Source organism: Coccidioides posadasii, chromosome 4, assembly GCF_018416015.2.
Source record: "Coccidioides posadasii str. Silveira chromosome 4, complete sequence".
Classification (NCBI taxonomy): domain Eukaryota; kingdom Fungi; phylum Ascomycota; class Eurotiomycetes; order Onygenales; family Onygenaceae; genus Coccidioides; species Coccidioides posadasii.
In genome coordinates, this window is record NC_089410.1 from 1613358 (window position 1) to 1639651 (window position 26294).

Sequence of the window (26294 nt, forward strand, 5' to 3'; positions counted from 1 at the left end):
AAATAATGTGCAGTTAAGATATAATACAGTACTATTATAATGCTGTTCAATAAGAAAATCAGTTCATACTCTTGTTTTTTATGTACATTACTGAACTTGAGCAGAATCTGGACAGTCTATCAGATAAATCTTTTTGTATACTCTTTCTATAAATGAAGCTCAGATTAATTATCTGGACTGAACTTAATAAACTGCAACATCAATCAAAAACAGCTGTGGAACTATAAGAACAAGCAATGCTTATTAAGTTCATTCTAGAAAAGAAGAAACAAAGTTAGTGGAATAAGAATTAAAGTAAGAAGAAATAAAAAATCTCTATCTCTTAAGAGAAAGATGCATCTCAACAAGACAATAAAGAAGATTATTTATAAATAAAGAAGATACTGATAAAACTACTTTTAAAAATATTAGAAGAGAAACACAAATAATAAATAAATGAAGAGCTCTATCTAAGATATAGTTAATCAAGCTATAGAGTAAAGTTCTGTATGAATGACTTTAAGAAGTTCTAGTGAACAGATGAAAAGAATAAGAATCAGATAAAGACTAGAGCTGTAAAGCTCATGCAAGACTTAGATCAAACATTAGAAAGACAGAGTGTTAATTCAATAGAAAAGACAAGCAGATACAGTATATATCTGTCAGTCATACTGACTATACTGTTAGATAGTCTTATAGAGCAAGCTGTACTGTTAAACTCAGGTACTACAGTGGATAGTATCTTCTATAAACTAGCACCTTAATTAGACTGAAATCAATCAGAGATGCCCATGAAAGTTATTAAAATATTGAATAGAGCTGAGACTGATTGATACAGCATCTACAAGACTCAACTTATTATAACAGACTTTATGGGGATCACAAAGATAGTAAGATGTATGTTTGTGATAATTAACATAATTGACATGAATATAGTTTTAGGCATGCTGTGATTAGAAGATTTTAACCCAGATATAAACTGAAAGAACAAGATATAATATTACTAACTCTTAGAGAAAATAATAGAACTTCTAAATACAAATAGATTTCTCTAAGCAGTGCACATCAAGAATAAACTCTCTTATGCTATTTTTGCATCAGACAATAATTAAGTTTTGACAGAAGTATCTAAGTAATTAAAAGACTATAAAAATATTTTCTCAGAAGAAAAAGCAGCAGAGTTGCTAGAATTAATAAAGATTAGTTATCTGATTATTCTTAAAGATGGCTGCAAGTCTCTGTACATACTAATTTATAAACTATCACTCAAGCAAACAGAGACTTTACAAGAATATATCAAGAACAAGTTATGCAAGAGTTGGATATATCTGTCACAAAGTCTGGCAGAGGCTTCAGTATTGTTTGCACTTAAGATTAATAAAGAACTCAGACTCTGTATTGATTATCATGATTTTAATGCAGCCACAGTGAAGAATCATTACTCTTTGCCATTGATAGACAAGATGTTAAGCTGGTTAGCAGAAGCACATTATTTTTTCAAGATAGATCTATATAATGCCTACCATCAGATTAGAATCAAAGAAGAAGATAAATAGAAGACCATATTTTGTACAAAGTTTGAAAGTTTTAAGTATTTTGTCATGTCTTTTAAGTTATCAAACACATCAGCAATCTTTTAGTTCTATATCAATAGAGCACTGGCAGGCCTGGTTGACATATGCTGTATAGTTTATCTAGATAATATTCTTATTTTCTTTGCCTTAGAAAGAGAGCACAAGAAATATGTTAGACTAGTTATGAAGCATTTAAGAGAATATCAGTTATTTGCAAAGCTTGCTAATTATGCTTTCAAAAGATAAATGATCTCATACCTCAGATATATTATTGATAATAAAGATATTAAGATAGACCCAAAGCAGGTACAGATAATTATAGAATAGCTCTTACTATAAAGTTTTCATAATATTCAGATATTTCTGAGTTTTGCAAACTTCTATCAGAGGTTCATATGAAAGTACTCAGTTATTATAGTGTCATTAATAGATCTCTTGAAAAACAGCAAAAATAGATAAAAGAAGAAACTATTTCTTCTGATATCTACTGTCAGAAAAGTATTTTATAAGTTGAAAATAGTCTTCTTCAGAGAATCTATCATCCACCACTATAATCTAGAATATAGAATATGCCTGGAGATAAATACTTCAGAATATACTGCAAGCATAATATTACTACAGCTGTTTAATAATAAGTGGCACTTAGTTGTCTACTGGTCATTCAAGTTTAACCAGACTTAATAAGTCTATGGCATGCTGGATAAGAAGATGCTGGCCATTATCTAAGTATTTGTTTATTGATAACAGTATTTAGAAGAAATAAAGTATTCTGTAGAGATTAATACAGATCATGTAAATCTTTATTTATTTATGAAGTTCATAAATAAGGTGGTACAACAACAGCATATAAGATGAATAGAGATTCTTGAGATATATAACTTTAAGATTCTCTACTACTCTAGAAAGTATAACCTAGCTAACATATTATCACAAAGACCAGATTATATCAAACTAGAAGAAGACATTAGTCTGCTGATATATATACTCAAACAATATTACACAGATAATGTTCCAGAGTGAGATTCATTTAAAGAAACTTTCTTTAATAAAAAAGATATTTAAGTATGTGCTGCTTGTGCTGTTCAAAGCAGTGAAGTAGAGATGGTGCAGAGAAGATCTGGTAGCATCAAGATAATTAAGTCAGTTCAGGAAGCACCAGCTAGAGATGCTAGAAAGACTCAACAAAGAAATTACAGAAAATTCTGGATTTTCCATATATATGTAAATATAGTAACAAAAGACAAAAGATTTATAATGAATTAACTATAAGTATATTAAATCTGCTGCTAGAAGTGCAGAGAGACAATCTTTCTGTACAAGTAAGATTTGCTGAGGCAGAATCTCAGCAGTCAGAGTGAAAAATAAATAAATGAGATCTTTTAATGAAGAGTAGCAGAATCTACATCTCTAATAATCTGGCTCTAAGACAGAAACTACTTCAAGTTCATCATAATAACTTATTTGCAGGTCACTTTAGTATGGTAAAGATATTTATCTTGCTCTAGCAAAAATATGATTGGCAATTAATAAGACAAGATGTTCAGATATATATATGTGAATGCTAAACCTGCTAACAAGAAAAAACTTCAATGCACAAATTATATAAGTTGCTTGCATTATTGCTGACATTCAGTAATCTTTAATATTTAATATTCATGAACTTTATAATATATCTCTTTCTGAGTAAAGAGAAAAGAAATCTATATAATGCAGTTCTGATTATTGTGAATCAATTTACAAAGCTTGCATGTTTTCTTGTATGTAGAAAGAAGATTAATATGCCAGAGATAGTAAACTCTCTGTTAAGAAGAATGTTTAAAGACTTTGAATTTCTAAATAATATTGTTTTGAACTGGGGATCTGTTTTCACAGGTGAATACTAGTCAGAGCTATATTTTCACATAAAAGTTAGATAAAAACTTAGCATGGCATTCCATCTACAAATAAATGGTTAAACATAGGCACTGAACAAGATCTTGAAGAAATATTTCTGTATCTATTATAGTTATAAACAAGATAATTAGAAGAAGTAACTTATGTATGCAGAATTTGCATACAACAGATTAGAACACTCTGTAATGCATATATTCCTGTTTAAAGCAATGTACAGCTTTGAATCTAGGAAACTAGATAAGATTCAGAAGTTAATTAATAATAACAATAACACACAGATAATATCTGATGGAAGACTGAGGATGATCTTCATATTAAAAGATAGTCTGGTAGAATGTTTGATGAAAGCAAAAAAGAACCAAGTATAATTCTATAACTGAAGATGTTAAGATAAGATGTATGCATCTGGTGACAAAGTGATGTTGTTATCAAGAAACCTACAAATAATACATTTTTGTAAAAAGTTAGACAACAAGTACTATAGATCTTTCTTAATAGTAAAGGCTGTAAAAAATAACACATATTGGCTGAACCTCCCCTCAAGCTATCAGATTTATAATGTTTTCCATGTCTCATTTTTGGAACTGTACCACACAAGAAAGAGTGAAATGCCAGCATATTCTTCCACAGTACTGGTAGACAATCATTATAAGTGGGATGTAGATAAAATCTTAGACAATAAAGTACACTACTGCAAGAGATATTATCTAGTAAAGTGAAAAGAATTCTTTATTAAGAAATTGATGTGGGAATCTGAGAAAAATCTCAAAAACACACAAGAGATTCTTAAGAATTATCTAAGAAAAAGATATAACTACAAGAAGATAAACAAACCTACATACATTAAAAAAGATAAATATGATATGAAACAAACATGAAGATCATGACACACCAATAAAATAAAGAATTTAATAGCAAGAAGATGTACCACAAGAGTGTTCAAGATGCAGCTATGATGATGGTGAACTTGCCATAGATGAGCAGAGCTTGAGTGTTGCAGGTACATTTAGTATGGTGATGGATAGTATGACAGCTGAAGAACATTAAGATGAATGAAGTATCTTCATAATGCTATGAAAATCAGAAGTAACAGCATTAGTAAGATCATCAACAAAAGAAGTAATGTTGGTCTATACAGCAATTAGTCTGGAACAAACAAGCAAAGACAATAGAGCAAATATATAAAACCACTTTCAATTATATCACAAAGCTCTTTCATTCTACTAGTTAGGTATGTAGCAAGCTGGTCAATAGATACTTGCATGTTTCTGATTTTAATCTAGATTTGAGACATTCTGGCACAAAGAGAAGTAAGAAGATGTAGAGATTCTTGAACATTGGTATCAGAAGAAACATGGATGATGTCATCAGCTAATAGTATTGAACAATGATGATGTCTTTTGAAAGGACCTGCAATAGAAGATGGAGCATAACAATGTGAGAAGTCTGTTTTTCTAGCAGATCTCTTTTGATGCTTTGATGCACCAGGGTCTAGACTGAGATAATCACACATCAAACTGCACATCTCTCTTGTGAGAGTTGCCTGTTCAGAATTAGTAGAATCAAGATCTAGATAAACCACTTGAAGATGTAATAATTTGCAGATGAGGCTAGTTGCAGATTCATAAACCTATACTCATATTAGAATAGCAAAGAAAATAAATCAAAAATCTTGTACATTGTGATATTTATGAGTAACACACTCTAGGTAGTGTTTACAAGAATTCTTTTCTTTGTTCCACACACAAGGCAACTTCTCTTCAAGGTGATTGGTAAACATAAAATACATATAAATGAAACATGGGAAAATATCTTTGTCTTTGTTTGTAATGGGAATCTGAATTGACAATATGATAGAGATCATAAGCCAGAATGAGATTGTGAAACAGAAAGAAGAAGAAAAGAGGAACAAGAACAAGAAGATCTCTAGTTATATCTGTACTATAATGCACTAAAGTTGCTAGTCTCATGATTTGTTGATAGACAATGTGACAACAGATAACAAGCAATATAGCAACTAAACAGACAAACAAATAAAGAAATAAGTATGTGACAAAACACTGAACTTTAGTAATAAAACAGTTACTGTTTTACAACAAAGAATATCTACTACAACTAGTAGTAATATACATGCAGAATGTTTATATAAACAAGCAATAGAAATGCAAAAGCTTGTACATTTAAGAACCTATAATGCTTTACTAATAACAGAAGAGCCACAACAATAATGTACAAAAAATCACTTCAGTAGCCCTATGTCTCAGAGTCTGAGGCTTCTGGTGGGGGATAGTATTATGAATATAGATCTAGACCAACCAAGCATCAAACAATATTGAATATTCAGAGGTATTCACATGACCCCAACTCTGAACATATAAGGATCACATAATTCACATGAATTATAGAAATCTCAGTATTCAGTCTTCTAGTTAGAGGACTTCTACATTCTATGCATGACTCTCTCTTACCAGTTGCAGATATTGTACCTACTTAGCTCTTTTGTACTTCTAATTCTGGGAAAATCTGTATGACCTATGACTGGTTCTTCTAACAGTTCAAGATCTTTAAAGAAGAAGATAGTATTACAAATATAAATTTAGATTAATCAAGCATCAGATAATATCAGATATTCAGAGATACTCACATGACTCCAACTCTGAATATATAAGAATTATATAATTTATACAGATCATGGGAACCTCAATATTCAGTCTTCTAGTTAGAGAATTCTTATATTCTACACACAACACTCTCTCATCAGTTGTGAGCATCAGATCTACTTAGCTCTTTTATATCTTTTTCTGGGAAAACTCACATAATCATGACCAGTTCTTCTAACATTGAGAAATATCAAGTTCTTGTTAAATTGTTCTTTTTTCAGTTTGATAAGCTGAGCAATCTAATAGTAGATGCTTTAGATTTTTAACACAATTACAGAAATAGTATAAATCAGAAGAGTAGTTAGATAATCTTATTAGATAAGGTCTGAAATATTCATAACCAAGCTTTAATTAATAAATAGTTGACTATATCTGAGAGAAGAGCAAGAAAACTGTTCTTGAAGAACTTTATTATATTAATTCTATTTACTTACAGCTTCTCAACTTTCTAGTTACTACTTTTCTTCTTCTTGAAAGAGTTTTTTACAAGTTACTTTTTTTAATTACACTTAAAGCACTTTTTATTCTTTATTAAGACTTTATAGTTCTTAATAAGATCTCTCTTTATCTTTTAAGTAGATCTTTAAAGTTAACTTCTCTTATTTATTTATAGTCTTGAGCTCTTGATCTTTATATCTCTGCAAGTACTTTTAACTAGATTGTAGACTTTATATATAAGATATTCTTTATAGAAACTACTAACATACTTGGTTAGAGCTAACTAGTGTAGTGGGGATTCCGGTACCTCATTAGAACAAAGGTTGTTCTGGTCTGAGGCGCAAACCACCCCAAAGCTACTATTCTTGAGCTATATAAACCATCTGTAGCCCCTGCATCTGGCTTATTACCTTCATGCACCATAGCTCTTTTCTACACACTTGTTCCTTACTACTAGTTCAGTTATTAGTTAGAGAATATGAAGATTTCTTGTTCATGAAACTTGCTACTGTTTCTTTTTAGAGCTGCCTGTGTTAGTACAGGGCTCTTTAGTACTATTACTCCTTGCAAGCTTAGGCATCTGTTAGGACATATCTATCTCTACACTTACTACTCAACCATACCCTTACTATGTGGTGATTTTTCACCTTTCTTGTGCTCTCACCATATCAACCAACTCGCCTACTTTGATGAGGCATCTCATTGTACCCCGCTCCACTAGTCAGTGCTATTATATTATTAATATCATCTGATAGCTTTAACTATTCATTCAGTTTAATTTACATAAGCTTATTCAAGTTTTATATAAATAAATTCTTCTTTATTTTCACAAAGTTCTCAAATTTTTCACCAATTTTTGTTGTGAGCTCTAAAAATTATTAATAATAAATGTAATTAGTTTCATTCAAACTTTTGCAAAGATTAAAGATTGCTTGTTAAGAGCTTTATATATAGTTTGCTAAATCTTCTAGTCTTATATATAGAAATTTCTTAAGATCAGTTCAGTTATTCTTTAGTAAATTATTTTTACAATAAGTTTTTTAAAGATTTTTTTTAATATAATCAAGTTCTGTAAGAGCATACACAAGAATTTTCTTATTATTTAGTTTGCTTGTGTTATAAATAAATTTAATATTGCAGATAAAACAGTAATATTTTACATAGATGCTAGTTTGATAGAACTGTATATGTTGTAGTAATCTTAAGACTGACAAATACTTTACAGATATTGAATTAAAAATAACTATATCAAGAAATTTACTTCACAAGTATTTTTAGATAATTTAAAGAGTATTTAACTTTTTTTGTTATTTTATTATTTTCTTTAATAGTTTAATCTTTCTACAAAGCTTTTGAATTTCATTTTTTGATATTAAAGTAGACTCTTTCTTTAAGATTATAGTGCTTATTTCAGTTTTGTTGACAGTTAAAACAAATAAAATATCAAGATTAGTTACTTTCTTATAAACTTGAGTTTGTTCTTCAGATTGATTTTCAGCTAGTATTTCAGATTTATAGGTTTCAGAAGATTAGCTCCTTTATATTAATATTATTGTTAAGCATCACCAAAAAAAAGTAGCAAAATATGAGAATTATATATGTGAATCAGTATGATAATAAATCTCTAGAAGAAATATATATAGAAAAAAGTACACAAGATAAAAAATCTAGTATTCTGACAACTATATATAACTTGTAAACAAGATTGCCATTAACTTTCAGCAAGAAATTTATGTAGTAACAGTCTTTTATATGTGCTTATAAACATATGGCTTAATATTTTGTGAGAACACATGCAACTTCCAACAGCTTGTAAACTAAAACTCTTGACTCTTATATATATTATTTGTTTTGTATCAGAGATTTGCAGCAAGTTCTTATTTACATAAGAAATTATAGATGAATTCTTATTCATGTAAGAGATTTACAAATGAATTTTTACAAAGATAATCATAACATCTTAAAGTAGTTAGATCTACAACTTATTGATAAACAATATAATAATAGACAACAAATAATATAGTAATTAAATCTGATTAAAAACAAGCTGATAAATCAAGACAATAATATGACAAAATATTAAATATTTATAATAAGATAATTAATGTTCTACAATGTAGAATACCTACTGTAACCAGCAGTGATACATATATAAAACATCTATATAAGACAAGTAGTAGAAATGCAAAGGCCTGCATATTTCAAAATCTACAATATTTTACTAATGACAAGAGAGTTATAATAATGTACAAAAAATCACTTCAGTAACTCTATATCTTAAAGTTTAAGATTTCTGAAAAAGAAGATAGTGTTACAAATGTAGGTTAATCAAGTATCAGATGATGTCAGATGTTTAGAGGAACTTGTGTGATTTATAACTCTGAATATATAAGAATCACATGATTCACACAAATCATAGAAACCTCAGTGTTCAGTCTTCTAGGTAGAGAACTTCTATATTCTACACACAACTTCCTCCTATTAGTTGTGGGCATTAGACTTACTTAGCTCTTTTATATCCCTGAACTGGGAAAGCCCATAAAACCTATATTAGGTTCCCTAACAGTTTGTTTGTTTATTTGAGATTTTAACTGTGAATCTCTGAAGAATTAAAGATGTTGTAGGTCATAGTATTATATTAAGAGCTCAGCTAGGTGCTGTAGGAGGAGAATCCCTGTTGTCAACTAGGTAGCTATAATAATGAAATACTAAGGCAGGTTTTAGAAAAAGGGTTCAGGGTGAGGGCTTGCTAAATACACACAATAAGCTTCTGTGTTAAATAAACATTTATCTCTTTAGTGAATCCTCCAGCTAGGGTCTAGGGCTTCGCCCTGGAACAACCTTCCACCGGTCCGCCAGCTCAGTCAGAAGGATCGCGGTCCTCACACCCCTGAACCAATCCTACAGAGGAGTGTAAAGCATCTCACACAGATATGCAGTCTCATAAATTGAGGCTACTTCTTTTTTTTAATAGTATTTATTGCAAGTTCAAGCTTCCTCTCTATCTCTATAGAGTTTCTTGCATTTTTCTTGCGAATTGGTGGCATAATTGCACGTTGAAGTGGCTTGATTAGAAAATTGATGTTTTGAATTTGGTGGCCGACTCGTTTGGGTGGCCGGGGTCGTATGTGGATTACGTTAACTACCAAGCTCTACGTACAGAGTGGGTTGTCTTTCAAAGCTTGACCCTAACTACCAATTCATAATCCCTAGCTTCTTCATCTCAATTATTGCCTATGCTTAGTTAGTGATATGGTTACTGGTCATCGGTATCTCCTTGTTCTCATTGTGCTCTTATTCAGTTCCTCCTTCGCGAAACTGAAATCGTGTCTTCCACCCAGTCACTGCAATTAATCCAAGAACACCACAAAGATGGAGGCCTACGACCTTTCAGACACTTCGTCGAACCTGAGTTCTCCGCCAATGTCTCCAGTTCCTCCGTCAGAGTTCTATCCATCCCCTCCTACTTCCCAAGGCCTCGGAATCATTCCACCCATAGTCTCCGAACCACCGATGCCACCAACTCCGGGACCGCCAACAAGCACCAATAAGAATACCAATAATAGGAGAAGGCGTGCGTTGCCACCAAAACCTCGGATATCGCGACATCTTGACCTAGGCCTTGTGTCGCACAAGGATCAGAACGATCACCTGGAATTGCTGGTCTCAGCGCTCCAAAATAAACGAAAAATTGTGGTTGTCGCCGGAGCTGGAATCTCGGTTTCAGCTGGCAGTATGTATCTTGTCCGCACCCATTAATCTAGGAGACTGTGCAAATACTAAAATAGCCATCGCTATAGTTCCTGACTTCCGATCGTCGCACGGATTATTTAAAACGCTTCGGAAAGACCATAAATTGAAAGCATCCGGGAAAGAACTTTTCGACGCGTCGGTTTATCTGGACAGCACGATGACTTCTTCTTTTCATGATATGGTTCGTTTGTTGTCAGATATGGCGGCCACCGCAAAGCCCTCAGCTTTTCATCACCTATTGGCGCGGCTTGCGAAGGAGGATCGTTTGCTGCGTTTATACACACAAAACATAGACGGTATTGACACATCACTGCCGCCGTTAACTACCGAAGTTCCTCTGAATTCGAAGGCCCCATGGCCGCGCACTATCCAGCTCCATGGCGGTTTGAAGAAAATGATATGTCAAAAGTGTAGACATACATCAGATTTCAAAGCCCACCTCTTCCAGGGGCCTGATCCCCCTCTCTGCCCTGAATGTTGTGAAGAAGATTCTCATCGCATGAGTACGGGCCAGCGGAGCCGGGGCGTTGGGAAGTTACGACCTCGAATTGTGCTCTATAATGAACATAACCCTGATGAAGAAGCGATTGGATCTGTGGTGAGGGCTGATCTACGGACAAGACCCGATGCCTTGGTGGTAGTTGGGACGAGTTTAAAAATCCCGGGAGTCCGCCGTATCGTTAAAGAGATGTGCCGTGTAGTCCAAGGGAGAAAAGATGGAATTACCATGTGGATAAATCACGATTCGGCTCCTGTTGGAAGAGACTTTGAACACTGTTGGGATCTCGTGGTCCAGGGTGATTGTGATGAGGTTGCCGAACTTGTGGGTTTGAAACGATGGAACGATACCGGCGATGAAACTTTTGCTGCCTGCTCGGCAGAAGCTGAAAGCTTCAAGCAAGGACACGGCAATAGTATCGCTGTTGTGGTTCCTCCTTCCATAGTCATGGCTCCCAAAGCAAGGACGCATATAACCCCAGTCGAAATGCCTGCAAATCCCGCTACCAAATACCATCCTCTCAAAAAGCCCCTTGACAGAAAAGCAGAGAAGCCCCCCAGACAGCGCAGGATTCCACATACGAACAAATCCCCACCTCAAAGAAAGCTCCCATCAAATTTCCGCGTTAGCAAGCCGAGTAATCAGGGTGAGAAAAATAACGTCAAGAACACTTTCCCTGACATGCAAGTCTCAACAATTATGCATCCAATATCCCCGGGTGCGGCACGAAATAATGGTCCCATGTTCCCCGAGTTGGTAGCGTCGTCTACATCCCATCCCCCAGCCACTACCCCGTGGAACGACACCGAGATTATTTCGCCTATAGGCAGAATACCTGCTGATATGCAAAAGATCCTCATTAGCCGAACTAATGAATGACGGATTAGATTCTGCTCTATCCCTATATTACTTTGATGCCTTTAGGCCATTCTTATAGATATCATCCGTCCTTAGGTTTGGAGTTGATGATCTTAGAGCAGTTAACATTTGTTCTTAGGCTCCTGGGTGATTGAAATTCTTGTCCTTCTGTTAAGTTCAAGACCAGTAATTTTCATTGGTATGAAGGAATATCCTGCAGTAATAAAAATTGAGAGAAAAGGACATGATGGAGAGATCAAAGACTTCACAAGCAAACCACCGTCCCTGCGCGCATTTCCCGGCATTGTGGTGTTTGAATAAAACCCCACCTGCACAACTAGAGGATGTTCTTGTTTGGAATTGTGTCTGTACTCGTTGGGGGTGGCCATCTGTTTTTCTCGGTTCCTATTTGTGAATATGTTGCAATACCTACATGAATGCTTGCTGTTAAATGCTAGTGTTATGATATAATAGCTTTTTGCCAATATCATCCAGGCCAAATTGTTAAACCCCCAATACATGTAAGGGGCAGCATCATCCGGTGGTGCCTTCTGGTGTAGAGATGTACACCTTGTTAGATATAGGCAATCGCTGAAATCAGCTAGTTCCAGTTCTAGCGACAAGCTCAGGCCGCAACACAGGTAAAAAAGGGTAGAAGTAGTATGGGCTGAATACAATGTGTGTATGTTATATATTCATGACATACTGACCAATCCAGGCAACCCGATTGCCATAAGCCAACCCAAGGAAAAAGAATAAGAAATACCAATATCAATCGCTCTCACTGTCTATCCCAGAATCTAGGTTGAAGTGTTTCTTCCTCACCATATCACTCTTGCTATCTTCAGAAAGTTCCTGCTCTTCAGTTGCATCATTACCATCATCATTCACTTGCTTCTCTGCCACGCCAGCCATTTGAGTGTCACTATCATCATTGTCACCATCATCATCATCATCATCATCATCATCCTCCTCCTCCTCCTCCTCTTCCTCCTCCTCCTCCTCTTCTTCTTCAGCATCATCCTCTTCAGTATCATCTGTGTGCAGCCCGCTTTCCTCATTGTACGGCATGATCCCGCATGCCTGTAAAGAATAAGTTACCTCTGAATTCTTGACATGTCTGTGGTGGCCTGTCTCTGGTGTGCGTTGCTCATTGTCCCTCTTCTGTCGCTTGATAATTGGCTCCTTGTCGCCATCATTAACACTAGCTTTCTCCTTATCTGATGCATTTCCTTGGCTTTTCTTCTCATTCTTACTTTGTCGCTTCTGCACAGTGGTTTCCATATAGATAACCAATTCTTGTTCCAGCTGGGGACGGAATGAGTCAAATTCAATTTCTTTCAGTGCAGATAGAACATCTTGTGGGGTGATTGTTTTCTTTTCTGTTTCCTCATTCGCACTGGGAGACCAAACTTATGTTAGTTACAGGAGCTAGTGAGAAAAGATGGGAAGTGCATTACTATTACTCACTTGGAAGAAAGATATGATACAAAGACTGTTGCTGCCTTTGTGATTGCCAGCAATGCATCTTTTTGGATGGAAGTATTGGGCGGCAAGGCTCCTTTAGCTAATCTCTGTGTCAGAGTCCGTGGAAGAAGAAAATCCTGCAAAGTGTTCCAATGATGAGCCATAGTTAGCAAGACTGACATATTCTCAAAGATTAATTGCACATGGAGACTCAGTCACGCCTCAAGTTGATATTAAGAAAGAATGTGGGCCAAAAGACTGAAGACATATTGTCAAACTCATACTTCAACATTCATCCCTAACTCTGCAGCATGCTGCTTTCCACTTTTCACACAAGTGTCAACCTCCAGGATGCTGATCTTATTTTCAGCATTATCAGTGGATTTCTGGGTAGCCATGGCTTGTTTGACATGCAGTTCCAGATAATAGCAGTCTAGTGCAGAGTAATCTGTAATTACCTGCCCTATACGATGTTTGCTTTTTTAAAGTAATACTAATAATAATAATAAGATGTTTTTCAGAGATATAATAAGAATATTTACAATTCTGCTTAAAGTTCTCTTTCAAATGCTTAATTTTTTTTTAAATCTTTATAACTTTTTTATTTAAAAATGCATTTATTAGTTAATAATAACTAGTTAACTAACATAATTCCCAAGTGAGCTGATCACTCAAGCAAACCAATCACCATTTCAAAATTCCACTTAATTAAAGAACTCTTCCACGAATCCACTTCAACACACAATTATGTCACCAATTTACAATAAAAATTCTTCAAATTCAATTGAGACAGAGGGAAGACTTGAACTTGTGATAAAATCTATTAAAAATCAAGAAATTATCTCTATTCATGAAGCTGCTAGAGTTTATAATATTCTCTACACTACACTCTATAACTGACTAAAAGAATGAGCTTCATAAGTGAATTTATATGCAAATTCACACAAATTATCTTCTGCTAAAGAAGATAGACTAGTTAAATAAGTACTGGACTAAGCTAAATAAGAAATCTTTTTTTAGTCTGTGTTGATTGAAGATACAGCTAATTATCTTCTTACTATATAAAATTTCACTATCTCCATCAATCTCTCTCTACATATTGGCAAGAACTGAGTGTCAAATCTAGTGGCATTCTGTTCAGAGCTTTAAAGCTGCTATTTCAGACACTATAATTATAACTATACTAAGTACAAAGATCAGTAGATTATGAAGAATTAATTTAAGATCTTAAGAAATATAATTATCAAGTATAGAATTCTGCCAGAGAATATATATAACTTTAATAAGACTGGCTTTGCTATGGAACTCTGCATCACTACTAAGATTATTACTAGTAGTAAATACTATAACAGAGTAAAGTTTTTATAGTTTGATAATTATAAGTAAATAACTATAATTAAAGTAGTAAATACTTTAAAATAAGTTCTACTTTTTTATACTATTTTTAAAGATTAAAACTTGTTAGAAGAGTAATTTAAAGATTTTTTAGAAGACTAAAGACTAGGTACTAGTTTAAATAACTAAACTATTAATGAAATAGATTTTAAATAACTTTAACAGATCTTTATTTTTGTAGTAAATTTATACAAAGCTAGCAGTTTTATTCTTCTTATTCTGAATAGATACAGCAGTTATCTTACTCTAGAATTTAATTAAATTTACAAGAATAATAGTATAATATATCTTTATATATTATCTTATTTCTTTCATCTTCTGCAGTTACTAGATGTGAGTATTTTCTCAGTTTTAAAGCAAGTATATGGAGATCTAGTCCAGTAGTAAATATAGCTTGAATTTAATATTATTCAAAAGATAGATTTTCTAGATACTTACTTTACAGTATATACTGTAGTCTTTAAATCTTAGATTATTTAAAATAGCTTCAAGACAGCTGAAATAATACTTTTTTAATTTAATTATATTTTTCAGTAGCTGAATATTTAACTACAGATCTCTATCTCTTTATGCAGCAGTTCTAGTAATTTAACCACATTTTAAATACTTTAAATATCTAGTAATTCTTAGTAATTACACCAGCAGATAAATAAAATCAAGACCTTAGTAGAGAATTAGTCTCAAGACTTTATAGAAGATTTTAATCAAATTATTAAGATCTGTAAATATAGAATAATTAGTGTTATAATTATAAAGAAGTAATACTAGAATATATTTAATACAAATAAGATAGAAAAGCAAAAACACAAAAGATCTAGATACTGAATTTAATAAGAAGTAAAAGATTTAACTAGAGAAGAGATTTAAAATCTTTTAGATTTATTTACAATATCTGCAGAGCTTGCAGTATTTATTAAACTAGCAGTTATTTAATTCTGCAATTTCTTACTATCTGAATCTGCTTTATATTAACAAGCTTTATAATACTGTAGCAATTAAATAGGCTGGTACTTGGGACCAGGGCAGGATCCCATTTCCCATTGAACCTGGTCCTGGTCCCAAATTTAGAAATAGCCAGGATCCCAAATATGAAATCTCAGTCCCATATTCCATCCCACTCAAGAGCTTGAGATCTCATTCCCATCCCTATCCCAGAAATTATTTCCTGGTCCCATCCTCAAATAGAAAATTATGTCCTACATTCTATCTCAGCAGAGATGGTAGACTCCTATTTCTCATTCTGGCTGGGTCTATAGTGAGACTGGGATAGGATCAGGATTTCTGGTCCCATTGTATCAAATTCATAGAGAAGAGTCAAACTAATCAAATTTTGTGTGAACCATTATCAAATTTTATTACTTTTTTGATGAAGGTAGAACCCATAGAAAAATCAATTTGATTATCAAAAAAAACAAAGTATTAAAACTAACTAATAACTAAAGCTAGCAAATAAACAGAAACTATCTAAATAACAAGTTAATTATTATTATTATTATCTTCATTATCATCATTATTCTTCTTCTCTCTCTTCTTCTTCTTCTTTTACTTCTTCTTCTTCTTTTACTTTTTCTTCTTCTTCTTCTTCTTCTTCTTCTTCTTCTTCTCCTTCTTCTTCTTCTGCTCCTCCAGAACTAGCTTTGTGAACTGGACAGAGGCTCTAATACTCATCATTTGACAGATGGAGACTCTGACAGTGCTGGGGGAAGACAGAAAGACAGTAATGGGTGATGACAGTAATGATAGAGCAGCAGCAGCAGTAGTTAGTGGGATAAAGGCAGCACACAGACAGCAGATAGTGATGGCAGAGACAGAGCAATCAGACACATCAATTAAGCTGAAATAGTTCAACCTGATTTTGACACTGATGCCAAGAATGAGCTTCATATTGTCAGCATTGACCATAACATGCTTATAGTGTGCCATTGCCATAACAGAGCCTATATTACTCAGTATAATTATTAATGCTATTGCTAAGAGTGACTTATACTTAAACAAAGTGCATAAGATTACTTCAGCTATCTTCTGAAGTAACTTAATAACAGTATATTGCTAGCAATATTCATGTTCTTGATGACAGGATAAAGTAATTTTCTGAACCAATTACTAAAACAGAGCCACCAGCAAGATTAGCTTAGTAGAGCTCTGAAAGTAGTAGATTTTCTTAATGGCATCTATTTTCACTAATTAGCATCAAGACTATTACTAAAAATTGTTACTTTTTAACATACAAGTGCCAGCCTTCCAATTTTGAACAGGAGAGCAGAGACAGGAATTCTTCTGATTAAAGTTGGCCAGATCAACATCTTTATTAGCTTTATGTCAATTGTTCTTCTTCAAGGCCCATTCTTTTAATATGATCTTGTGCTGCTCCTCTCCAGCTGTGTGAAATAGACATGCACAGGGAAAACTAACATCTTATCAGTAAACAATGTATGCCAGAGCAGTATTCTGCAAGCATTCATCTCTTAACACAATCTATTTTGTTGCAGTATATGTTTGTTGTATGTGTGGATGTTGAAGTACAGTAAATAAAAAGATGATGAGAGGGAGAAAGAAGGGGAATTGTCAATATTAGCTCTGAAGAGAAAGAAGAAGAAGAGAAAGAGAAAGAGAAGAGAAGAGAGACTGACCTAATGTTATTATTCTGTAGCCAGCATAGCAACAACATGTTGATCTTGTCTATAGCAACATGCCTGTAGAATGTAAACAATGTGTATAGTAATCATTCTACAGTACTTGATCAATACACTCTATAATTCTATTATTCTGTAGCCAGCATAGTAACAATATATTGAGCTTGCCTATAGCAACATGCCTGTAGAATATAAACAATGTGTATAGTAACTATTCTATACAAGTACTTGATCAATATACTCTATAATCTTATTATTCTATAGCCAGTAATTCAACTCATCACATACAATCATAAAGATGGGGCCAAAATAATATTCAATAAGAGAGAAGATCTGTGCAGCACAAAAGCATCACCAGATCTTGAAAGATTATTAAAAAGATATATTCAAGACAGAAGAGACAGATCACAAGACATACTATAATGTGCTGAAGAGAATTCAAGCAAAATATAAGTGATATATACTCTTAGTGATTTGTATTAAATCATATTGACATCCATTGCAGACAGAATAGCAGCAAGAAGAATTACAAGATGATTAAAGATAAAGCTATTGAAGAGTTAATAATCAAGTGATTTGTCAAGAGCAAGTCAAAGAAGTACTATAAGCATCAGCTTATGATCTCTCAGTAAAAGAAGAGAAAGGAAGAGAAGAAGTATTGCTGAGAAGAGATTACAGAGATTAAGAATAAAGCTCAGCAGAAAAAGAAGATAGAATTCAAAAGTAACAAAATTTCATAACAGTTCTGACATATTTAGACTAAAACAAGCCAGATACAGCATTCTATTGCTGCATATAGAGAGGCTTAATTCTGCCAAATGATAGTCAGACTTGAGGTCAAGATTATGGCCCATGATTATAATTATCTTGCTGTGATTGGTGTGTTGAGAGAAGAGATTGAGAAGAAGATAAGAGAATTTCTGAGCCAATTACAGAGTTCAAGTAAAGACAATAACAGCCCAGAGAAGATAGAGAAAGATGATTTTGAGATTGTGATATCCTCTGATAAGAATAATGAGAAGGACAATAAGATGAAGAATGATTGAATTATTGATATCTAGAGAAGAAAGTTAGATTTTTAGTTTTTTTTTCATATTAATTTGAGAATAGGGTGCTATTAAATTAGCAAAATATTTTAGTTTTCTGAAGAAGAATGTTCCATTTTGTAGAAGAAGAAGATTTTGTAGTTGGTTGCTGTACTTACAGAGTAAAATAAGACTAACTATCTAGAGATTATCAAATTTTGCATGGGCTCTGACCACATTTTGTTACTTTTTTGACTAAGGCAGAACTTAGAGAAAAATCAATTTGATTGTTAAAAAAAAAAAAAAAAAAGAAAAATCTAATAGCTGAAGCTAGCAAACAAGCAAAATTTACAGAGATTTCTTCAGAATTAATTATAGTTTAACATGGAAAAAAATAATTTGTATTATGGAAGAAGCTGCATTATAAGTTGTTTGTTGCTTGATAGTTAACTACTGAAGCTGCTCAGTTAATTAATAATAAGAAGTGTGGTGACCCCAACTGGAAGACAAAGCAATGTTATTCTGATTTTTGATCAAAATTTGATCAGGTGGCAGAGCATTCTAAAAGCACTTCAGAGATAATTTGCAAGCATTGCTAAATCTTTCTTAGTTATTCAAGTTTTTCTCAAAACAGTACAAGTGATCTAAAGAAGTATTTAACAAGCAAAGATTGTACAAAAACTGATGACAGACAGAATAACACTCTGGTTAACATGATAGTAGATCATGGATTCTAATTTCCCAAATGTAATAAATTTTAGTAACAGTCTTGATGTCTTAGCAACAGTTTCCAAAGCATCCTCAAACAGATTCAGATCTGTCTGTTTCTAAATGCAATCAAGACAATTTTCTCCAGCAGCTTGTGCAAATATTAATATTCTTGAATCTCTCATTTTATGCTATTGAGAATCCAGCATTCCACACATTAATAATCATGCTCAACCCTGCAATAGCTTTACAGATACCTACACAAGAAACATTATATCAGATCATAAATAATATGTACAATCAGCTATTCTAAAATCTTCTCTTTGACCATAATTCAATAATCAAGATATCTCTGGCAGTAGATAATTGGACAAGTCCCAATAATCTTGTCTTTATGGTAATTAATGATTATTACATTATAAAGAATTAGAAGTACTATAAGTATTTACTGGGTTTTGAAAGTTTAGAGAGTGCTTATACTGACAAGAATATAGCAGAGATTCTTCAATAATCACTAGCAGCATGAAGACTTGAGAGCAATCTTCTTGTAATTACAAGTGATAATGCATCAAATAATAATATCATGCAAGCATATCTTACACATCAGTTAAGACCAGTATTGCAGCAGTTGAACAAGACAACTGATTGGAATGCAGAGAGTAAGATAATACTCTGTCTTGCTTATATAATTCAACTTGTAATTCAAGAGCTGGTTTGCAATCTCAAGATTCAGCCAGATAATGATACTCTATCCACTACCTTTAATAAGAGCTTAATTACTGATGACCTAGCATCAACAGACACATTTGCAAATACTCTTAGAAAGATAACAAAATTTGGTAATGATCTTGATATACTTGAGTTAATTTACTAATCTTTGCTTGACAATAGATTCATCTTGTTGCCAATACAATTAATGCCTCCCCTTAACTTACTGCACATTTCTGAGAATATCAACAAGAGAACTAGCACAAGATGATCCAAGATATTTGCACAAGATGGAATTTTATTTATAAGATGTGTGTTCATGTCTTGTTGCTTTAACAAGCTGTGAACTCATGAATTCAGAACTTATCACCAAAATACCAAAGACTTCACTTATTAAACTATGACTGAAAGCAGCTAGAGTATATAATTAAACTGTTGCAGTTATTCAGTTAATTTACCAAGATACTGTTCAAAACAACAGATTCAATAATTCATCTGGTATAAGCAACATACAATCATCTTTTCTAGTATTTAGAAAGAGAGAAGAACAAGACCCAACAGTTAACAACAAGAGAGAATATTCAAGAAGCTATCAAAGCTGCCAACTTGAAATTCCAGAAATACTATAGTGATACTGAGCATTCAAAGAGTAAGCTGCTAGCTGTAGCTGCTGTTCTCTATCTATCACATCATATAAGAGCATATAATTCAGAGAATTGGACTAGTGATGAGCATAAAATATACCAACAATATATTTTGAGATTTTACAAAGAGCATTATGAGAAATATGAACAGCCAAGAGAAGTAATACTTGATATGAATGATGTATGTTTATTATAAGTATTATTCTGATTTCTTTTCTGCTAACTTCTCTAGAATATTGAGCAAATGATTTTTGAGAGACTCTATTAAAGACAAGCAAATTTCTAAAATGAAATGAAGCAATATTTAAATAATGAGAATTTGATATCATCTCAAGCTCTAATTCTGGAACAGTGGAGAATGCTAGAGTCTGATTTTCCAATTGTTACTCAAATAGCAAGAGATATTCTGGCTATATTTTTAACAGAGATTGGGGTAGAAAAGGTTTTCAATATTGCTCAGAATATATATTATTATCAATAATTACAGCTTCATGCATCTATAATCAAGAAAATCATGCTGCTTAAACATGGAGATAAGATGTATATACTAGATGAAGCACTCATATCACATGAGAAGTTGGTCAAGAAAGTCATTCAAGACAATCAAGATGATTAAGATACCCTAGAGATTGTACAGAAAGAGATTGCAAGCCTGCTAAATCCACTACTTAATTCAGATAAGAAACAGAAAATACATCAATGTTATCAATAGATAGACTTAAGTAGCTAATAGCTTGCAATATAATCTAATTATGCAAAAAGCATTACCAAATTTTGGTACTTTTCCAAAGTTGAATAAATTGATAAAATTATGTTAGGACTGTTATCAAATTTTGTTACTTTTTGACAACATAAATGGGATCAGGTTTCCTGGTCCCATTCTATACTTTACTGATCCCATTTCATATACAATATTGAAATTCTGGTCCTATCTTATTTTATCATGTCAGGTCCCAGGCCTGTTCTACTAGCTAGATTTTGATCCCAGTTCCAATCCCATCCCAATCCCAGTTCTCACAGAACTGTTCCAATATGCTGTTAAATAACTCAGTCCCATCTCATTAAGCTGAGCTTCAACCTGATCCTGTCCTCGGGACAGGAATTGGGATGGGAATCTGGAATTGGGATGGGAAATCCCGGAACTGGATACTACTCTAGCAATTATGATACTCTTGAATATACAATATTAAGATGTCCTTAATCAAGTGTAATTTAATTGAATTTAATTAAGTGTTGTTGTGTTAAGATAATTTGAATTCAAACCTAACTAGTTAGAATATAGTGGTTTTGGTGATTGGTTCACTTAGGTGATTGGCTTGCTTGGGAATTACATTACAGAGTAGTTAGTTAGTTACAGCATTTTTGCAGGTAATGTAATTCCACACTGAACTAGACACCATATTAAGTCAGACACCATTTCAAAATATCTTTTAATTTAACTACCCATCTACTTCAACACACAATTATGCCATTAATTTGCAATAAAAAGTCTTCAAATTCTCAAAAGCAAGAGAGAAGAATTGGACTTGCAATTTCTGCTTTCAAAAAGCAAGAAATTCTTTCAATTTGTAAAGCAGCAAGACTATTTAAAGTGCCTTATTCTACTCTATATAATTAACTAAAAGAACAGCCTTTATGAATAAATTTATATGCAAATTCAGCTAAATTATCTTCTACTGAAGAAGATAAGCTAGTTAAATAAATACTGAACTAGACTAAACAAGAATTTCTTTTCTGATTAGTATTAATTAAGAATACAGCTAATTATCTTCTTTCTCTACAGTATTCTATCACTACTCTCTTCTAAGTTAGCAAGAACTAGATTTCAAAACTAATTAAACACTGTACAAAGCTTTAATATTGTTATTTACATTACTATGATCATAACTAGATTAAATGTGAGAATATAAAGATTATTTAAAGTTAATTTAAGATCTTGAAGAGTATAATTACTGAGCATGAGATTCTATCTAAAGATATCTACAACTTTAATAAGATTAACTTTACAATAAGACTCTGCACCACTACTAAGATTATTACTAGTAGTGAGTGCTACAGCTGAACTAAGTTGCTACAGTCTGGAAATTATAAATAAGTAACTGTAATTAAGGCAGTAAATATCTCTGACTGAATATTATTATTATATATTATTCTTAAAGATTAGAGTCTGTAGAAAGATTAATTTGAAGATCTTTCAAAAGACTAAAGACTAGATATTAGTATTAATAATTAGATTACAGATGAGATAGAAATCAAATAGCTTACTAGACTATTTATTTCTGCAGCAAAGTCACATCAGATTAGCAGTTCTATTCTTCTTATTCTAGATAGGTATGGCAGCTATCTTATACTGGAATTTAATTAAATCTGTAAGAATAATAAAATTATTACACTTTGCATGCTGCTATATTTATTATATCTTTTGTAATCTTTAAATATAAGTATTTTTACAGTGCTAAAGCAAATATATAAAGATCTAGTTTAACAGTAAATATAGCTGAAATTTAATGCTATTGTTACGAACGTAGACCTAGACCAACCAAGCATCAGACAATGTCAGATGTTCAGGGGTATTCACATGACCCCAATGCTGAACATATAAGGATCACACAATTTGCATGGATCATGGGAACCCCAGCATTCAGTCTCCAAGTGAGGGAACCCCTACATTTTACACACAACTCTCTTCCATCAGTTGTGGGCATCATATCTACTTAGCTCTTTTGTATCCCTAATCCTGGGAAAACCTACATGATCTACAATCAGTTCCCCTAATATTCTGAATGCTCCAACATACAATTGCCTAAGTCAGTACAATGCCACCAAGACCTACAAGATAAATCACAACAACACCCCACATTGCAGACCTGACAGAGATAGACACCAATATAGAGAAGATGAACATTGATGAAGATGCTGGTAGCAGTGGAGCCATCATCAGCAAGACATCAGCAGACAATACAGACAACAGAGATACACCCCTCAATACATTGGACAAAACCCAAAGGAAGAAGATCTTTGAAGAAAAGAAGGCATGTCTGCAAAAGAATCTAGCAGACATACATGAACAAAACAAGATACACAGGCTGCAGAAGCAGATAGAATACAAATACAGAATAGCAAACAACAATTTCTCTTTAGAGTTCCCCTTACACACAAGACTGATAGAGGAGTCAGATAATTTCAACAATGTGAAGCCACTAAAAGCATCTTACTACCATGGCAAATCACTTGGTGAGTGCAAATTGTGGTTAGTTTCAATGAGACAGCAGTTTCACCTGAGGAAATCATTACAAAAGGCACCAGATGTGGTCAGGATTAATTGGATGTCCAGCCATTTTCATGACAAACCCCAGATGCATTGGCAGATGTTGGGAATAGAGAAAGAACAACTACCCACATTATGGAATAAATTCAAGATGTGGTGTAAGAACAACATTGAACCCAAGATAACTCATAGTCAAGACACAATGCAGCATTATCATGATGCCATTCAACAAGAGAACCAACTTATACTCTTATTTTTCACATACATTGCTGAACTCAAACAGGACCTGGACAGTTTACCAGATAAATTCTTTCATGTATTCTTCCTACAGATAAAGCTCAGATTAATCATCCAGGCTGAACTGGATAAACTGCAACACCAACCAAAAATAGTTGCAGAATTACAAGAACAAGCAATGCTTATTGAGTTCATTCTAGGAAAGAAGAAGCAAAGTCAGTGGGACAAGAACCAAAATAAGAAGAAACAGAAAATCTCAATCTCTCAAGAGAAAGATGCATCTCAACAAGACAACAAAGAAGATTATCCACAAACAAAGAAGATGCTGGTGAAACCACTTCCAAAAATGTCAGAAGAGAAACACAAACAACAAATGGATGAAGGGCTCTGTCTAAGATGTGGCCAACCAGGCCATAGGGCAAAGTTCTGTACAAACAGCTCCAACAAGTTCTAGCAGACAGACAAAAAGGACAAGGATCAGGCAAAGGCTAGGGCCACAAAGTTCATGCAAAACCCAGGTCAAACATTAGAAAGACAGAGTGTTAACCCAATAGAGAAGGCAAGCAGGCACAGTATGTGCCTGTCAGCCATACTGATTACACTGTCAGGTGGTCTTATGGAGCAAGCTGCACTGTTGGACTCAGATACCACAGTGGACAGTATCTTCTACAAACTGGTGTCCCAATTGGACTGGGATCAACCAGAGACACCCATGGGAGTTATTGAGATGTTGAACAGAGTTGAGGCTGATTGGTACAGCATCTACAAGGCCCAACTCACTATGACAGACTCCATGGGGACCACAAAGATGGAAAAACATATGTTTGTGGTGATCAACATGGTCAATGTGAACATAGTCCTAGGCATGCTATAGTTAGAAGATTTCAACCCAGACATAGACTGGAAGAACAAGATGTGGTGTTACCAACTCTCAGAGAAAATGGTGGAACTCCTGAATACAGGTAGATTTCTTCAAGCAGTGTGCATCAAGAATAAACTCTCTTATGTCATTTTCACATCAGACAACAACCAAGTTCTGACAGAAGTGCCTGAGTGGTTGAGGGACTATAAAGATATTTTCTCAGAAGAAAAAGCAGCAGAGTTGCCAGAATTGACAAAGGTTAGTTACCTGATTGTTCTTAAAAACAGCTGTGAGCCCCCATACATGCCAATCTATGGACTATCACCCAAGCAGATAGAGGTCCTACAAGAGTACATCAAGAACAAGTTATGCAAGGATTGGATATATCTGTCACAAAGTCTGACAGAGGCTTCAGTGTTGTTTGCATCCAAAGCTAATGGAGAACTCAGGCTCTGTGTCAATTATTATAGTCTTAATACAATCACAGTAAAGGACCATTATCTCTTGCCATTGATAGACAAGATGTTAAGCCAGTTGGCAGGAGCATGCTACTTTTTCAAGATAGATCTACATAATGCCTACCACCAGATTAGGATCAAAGAAGGAGATGAATGAAAGACCACATTTTGTACAAAGTTTGGGAGTTTTGAGTATCTTGTCATGCCTTTCAGGTTGTCAAACACACCAGCAACCTTCCAGTTCTATATCAATAGGGTACTGGCAGGCCTGGTTGATGTATGCTGTGTAGTTTACCTAGATGATATCCTTATTTTCTCAGCCTCAGAGGGAGAGCACAAGAAACACATTAGACTAGTTATGAAGCATCTAAGAAAATACCAGTTGTTTGCAAAGCTTGCTAAGTGCACTTTCAAAAGGCAAACAATCTCATACCTCAGATATATCATTAATAACAAAGGTATTAAGATGGACCCAAAGCAGGTACAGACAATCACAGAGTGACTCTTGCCACAAAGTTTCCATAATATTCAGATATTCCTGGGTTTTGTGAACTTCTATCAGAGGTTCATACAAAAGTACTCAGTTATTATGGCACTATTAACAGATCTCTTGAAGAGCAGTGAAAAGAGAAGAAAGAAAGAATCTTTTCTTCTGACACCCACTGTCAGAGAAGCATTTCACAAGTTGCAGATGATCTTCTCCAGAGAGTCTGTCATCCAGCACTATAATCCAGAACATAGAATATATCTGGAGACAGATACTTCAGAACATGCTGCAGGTACAATATTGCTACAGCTGTTCAAAGATGGATGGCATCCAGTTGCCTACTGGTCATTCAAGTTTGACCAGACTCAACAAGCCTATGGCACACCAGATAAGAAGATGTTGGCCATCATCCAAGTATTTGTTCATTGGCAGCAGTACTTAGAAGGAACAAAGTATTCTGTAGAGATCATTACAGATCATGCAAATCTTCATTTATTTATGAAGTCCATGAACAAGGTGGCACAACAACAACACATAAGATGGATAGAGATTCTCAGAGTGTATGACTTTGAGATTCTCTACCACTCTGGAAAGCATAACCCAGCCAATACATTATCACAAAGACCAGATTATGTCAAACTAGAAGAAGACATTGGTCTGCCAACATATACACTCAAACAACATTACACAGATGGTGTTCCAGAGTGGGACCCATTTGAAGAAACTTTCTTTAATAAAGGAGGTATTC

At 33.8% G+C, this 26294-nt stretch overlaps 2 protein-coding genes across 2 annotated transcripts; one reads left to right on the forward strand and one right to left on the reverse strand.

The window, feature by feature from the left end:
* Positions 1-9537: 9537 nt before the first annotated feature.
* D8B26_007374 (uncharacterized protein) lies at positions 9538-12101 on the forward strand. The gene is made up of 2 exons (XM_003066918.2): positions 9538-10277; positions 10345-12101. The coding sequence occupies exons 1-2, from the start codon at positions 9917-9919 to the stop codon at positions 11673-11675; spliced, it is 1692 nt and encodes a 563-aa protein (XP_003066964.1). The 5' UTR covers positions 9538-9916; the 3' UTR covers positions 11676-12101.
* Positions 12102-12304: 203 nt separating this feature from the next.
* Positions 12305-13519, reverse strand: D8B26_007375 (uncharacterized protein; the record flags this gene model as incomplete). Its single annotated transcript, XM_003066919.2, has 3 exons — positions 12305-13053; positions 13125-13258; positions 13406-13519. 3 exons carry the CDS (start codon positions 13517-13519, stop codon positions 12426-12428), a joined length of 876 nt encoding a protein of 291 aa, XP_003066965.2. The 3' UTR covers positions 12305-12425.
* Positions 13520-26294: the final 12775 nt, after the last annotated feature.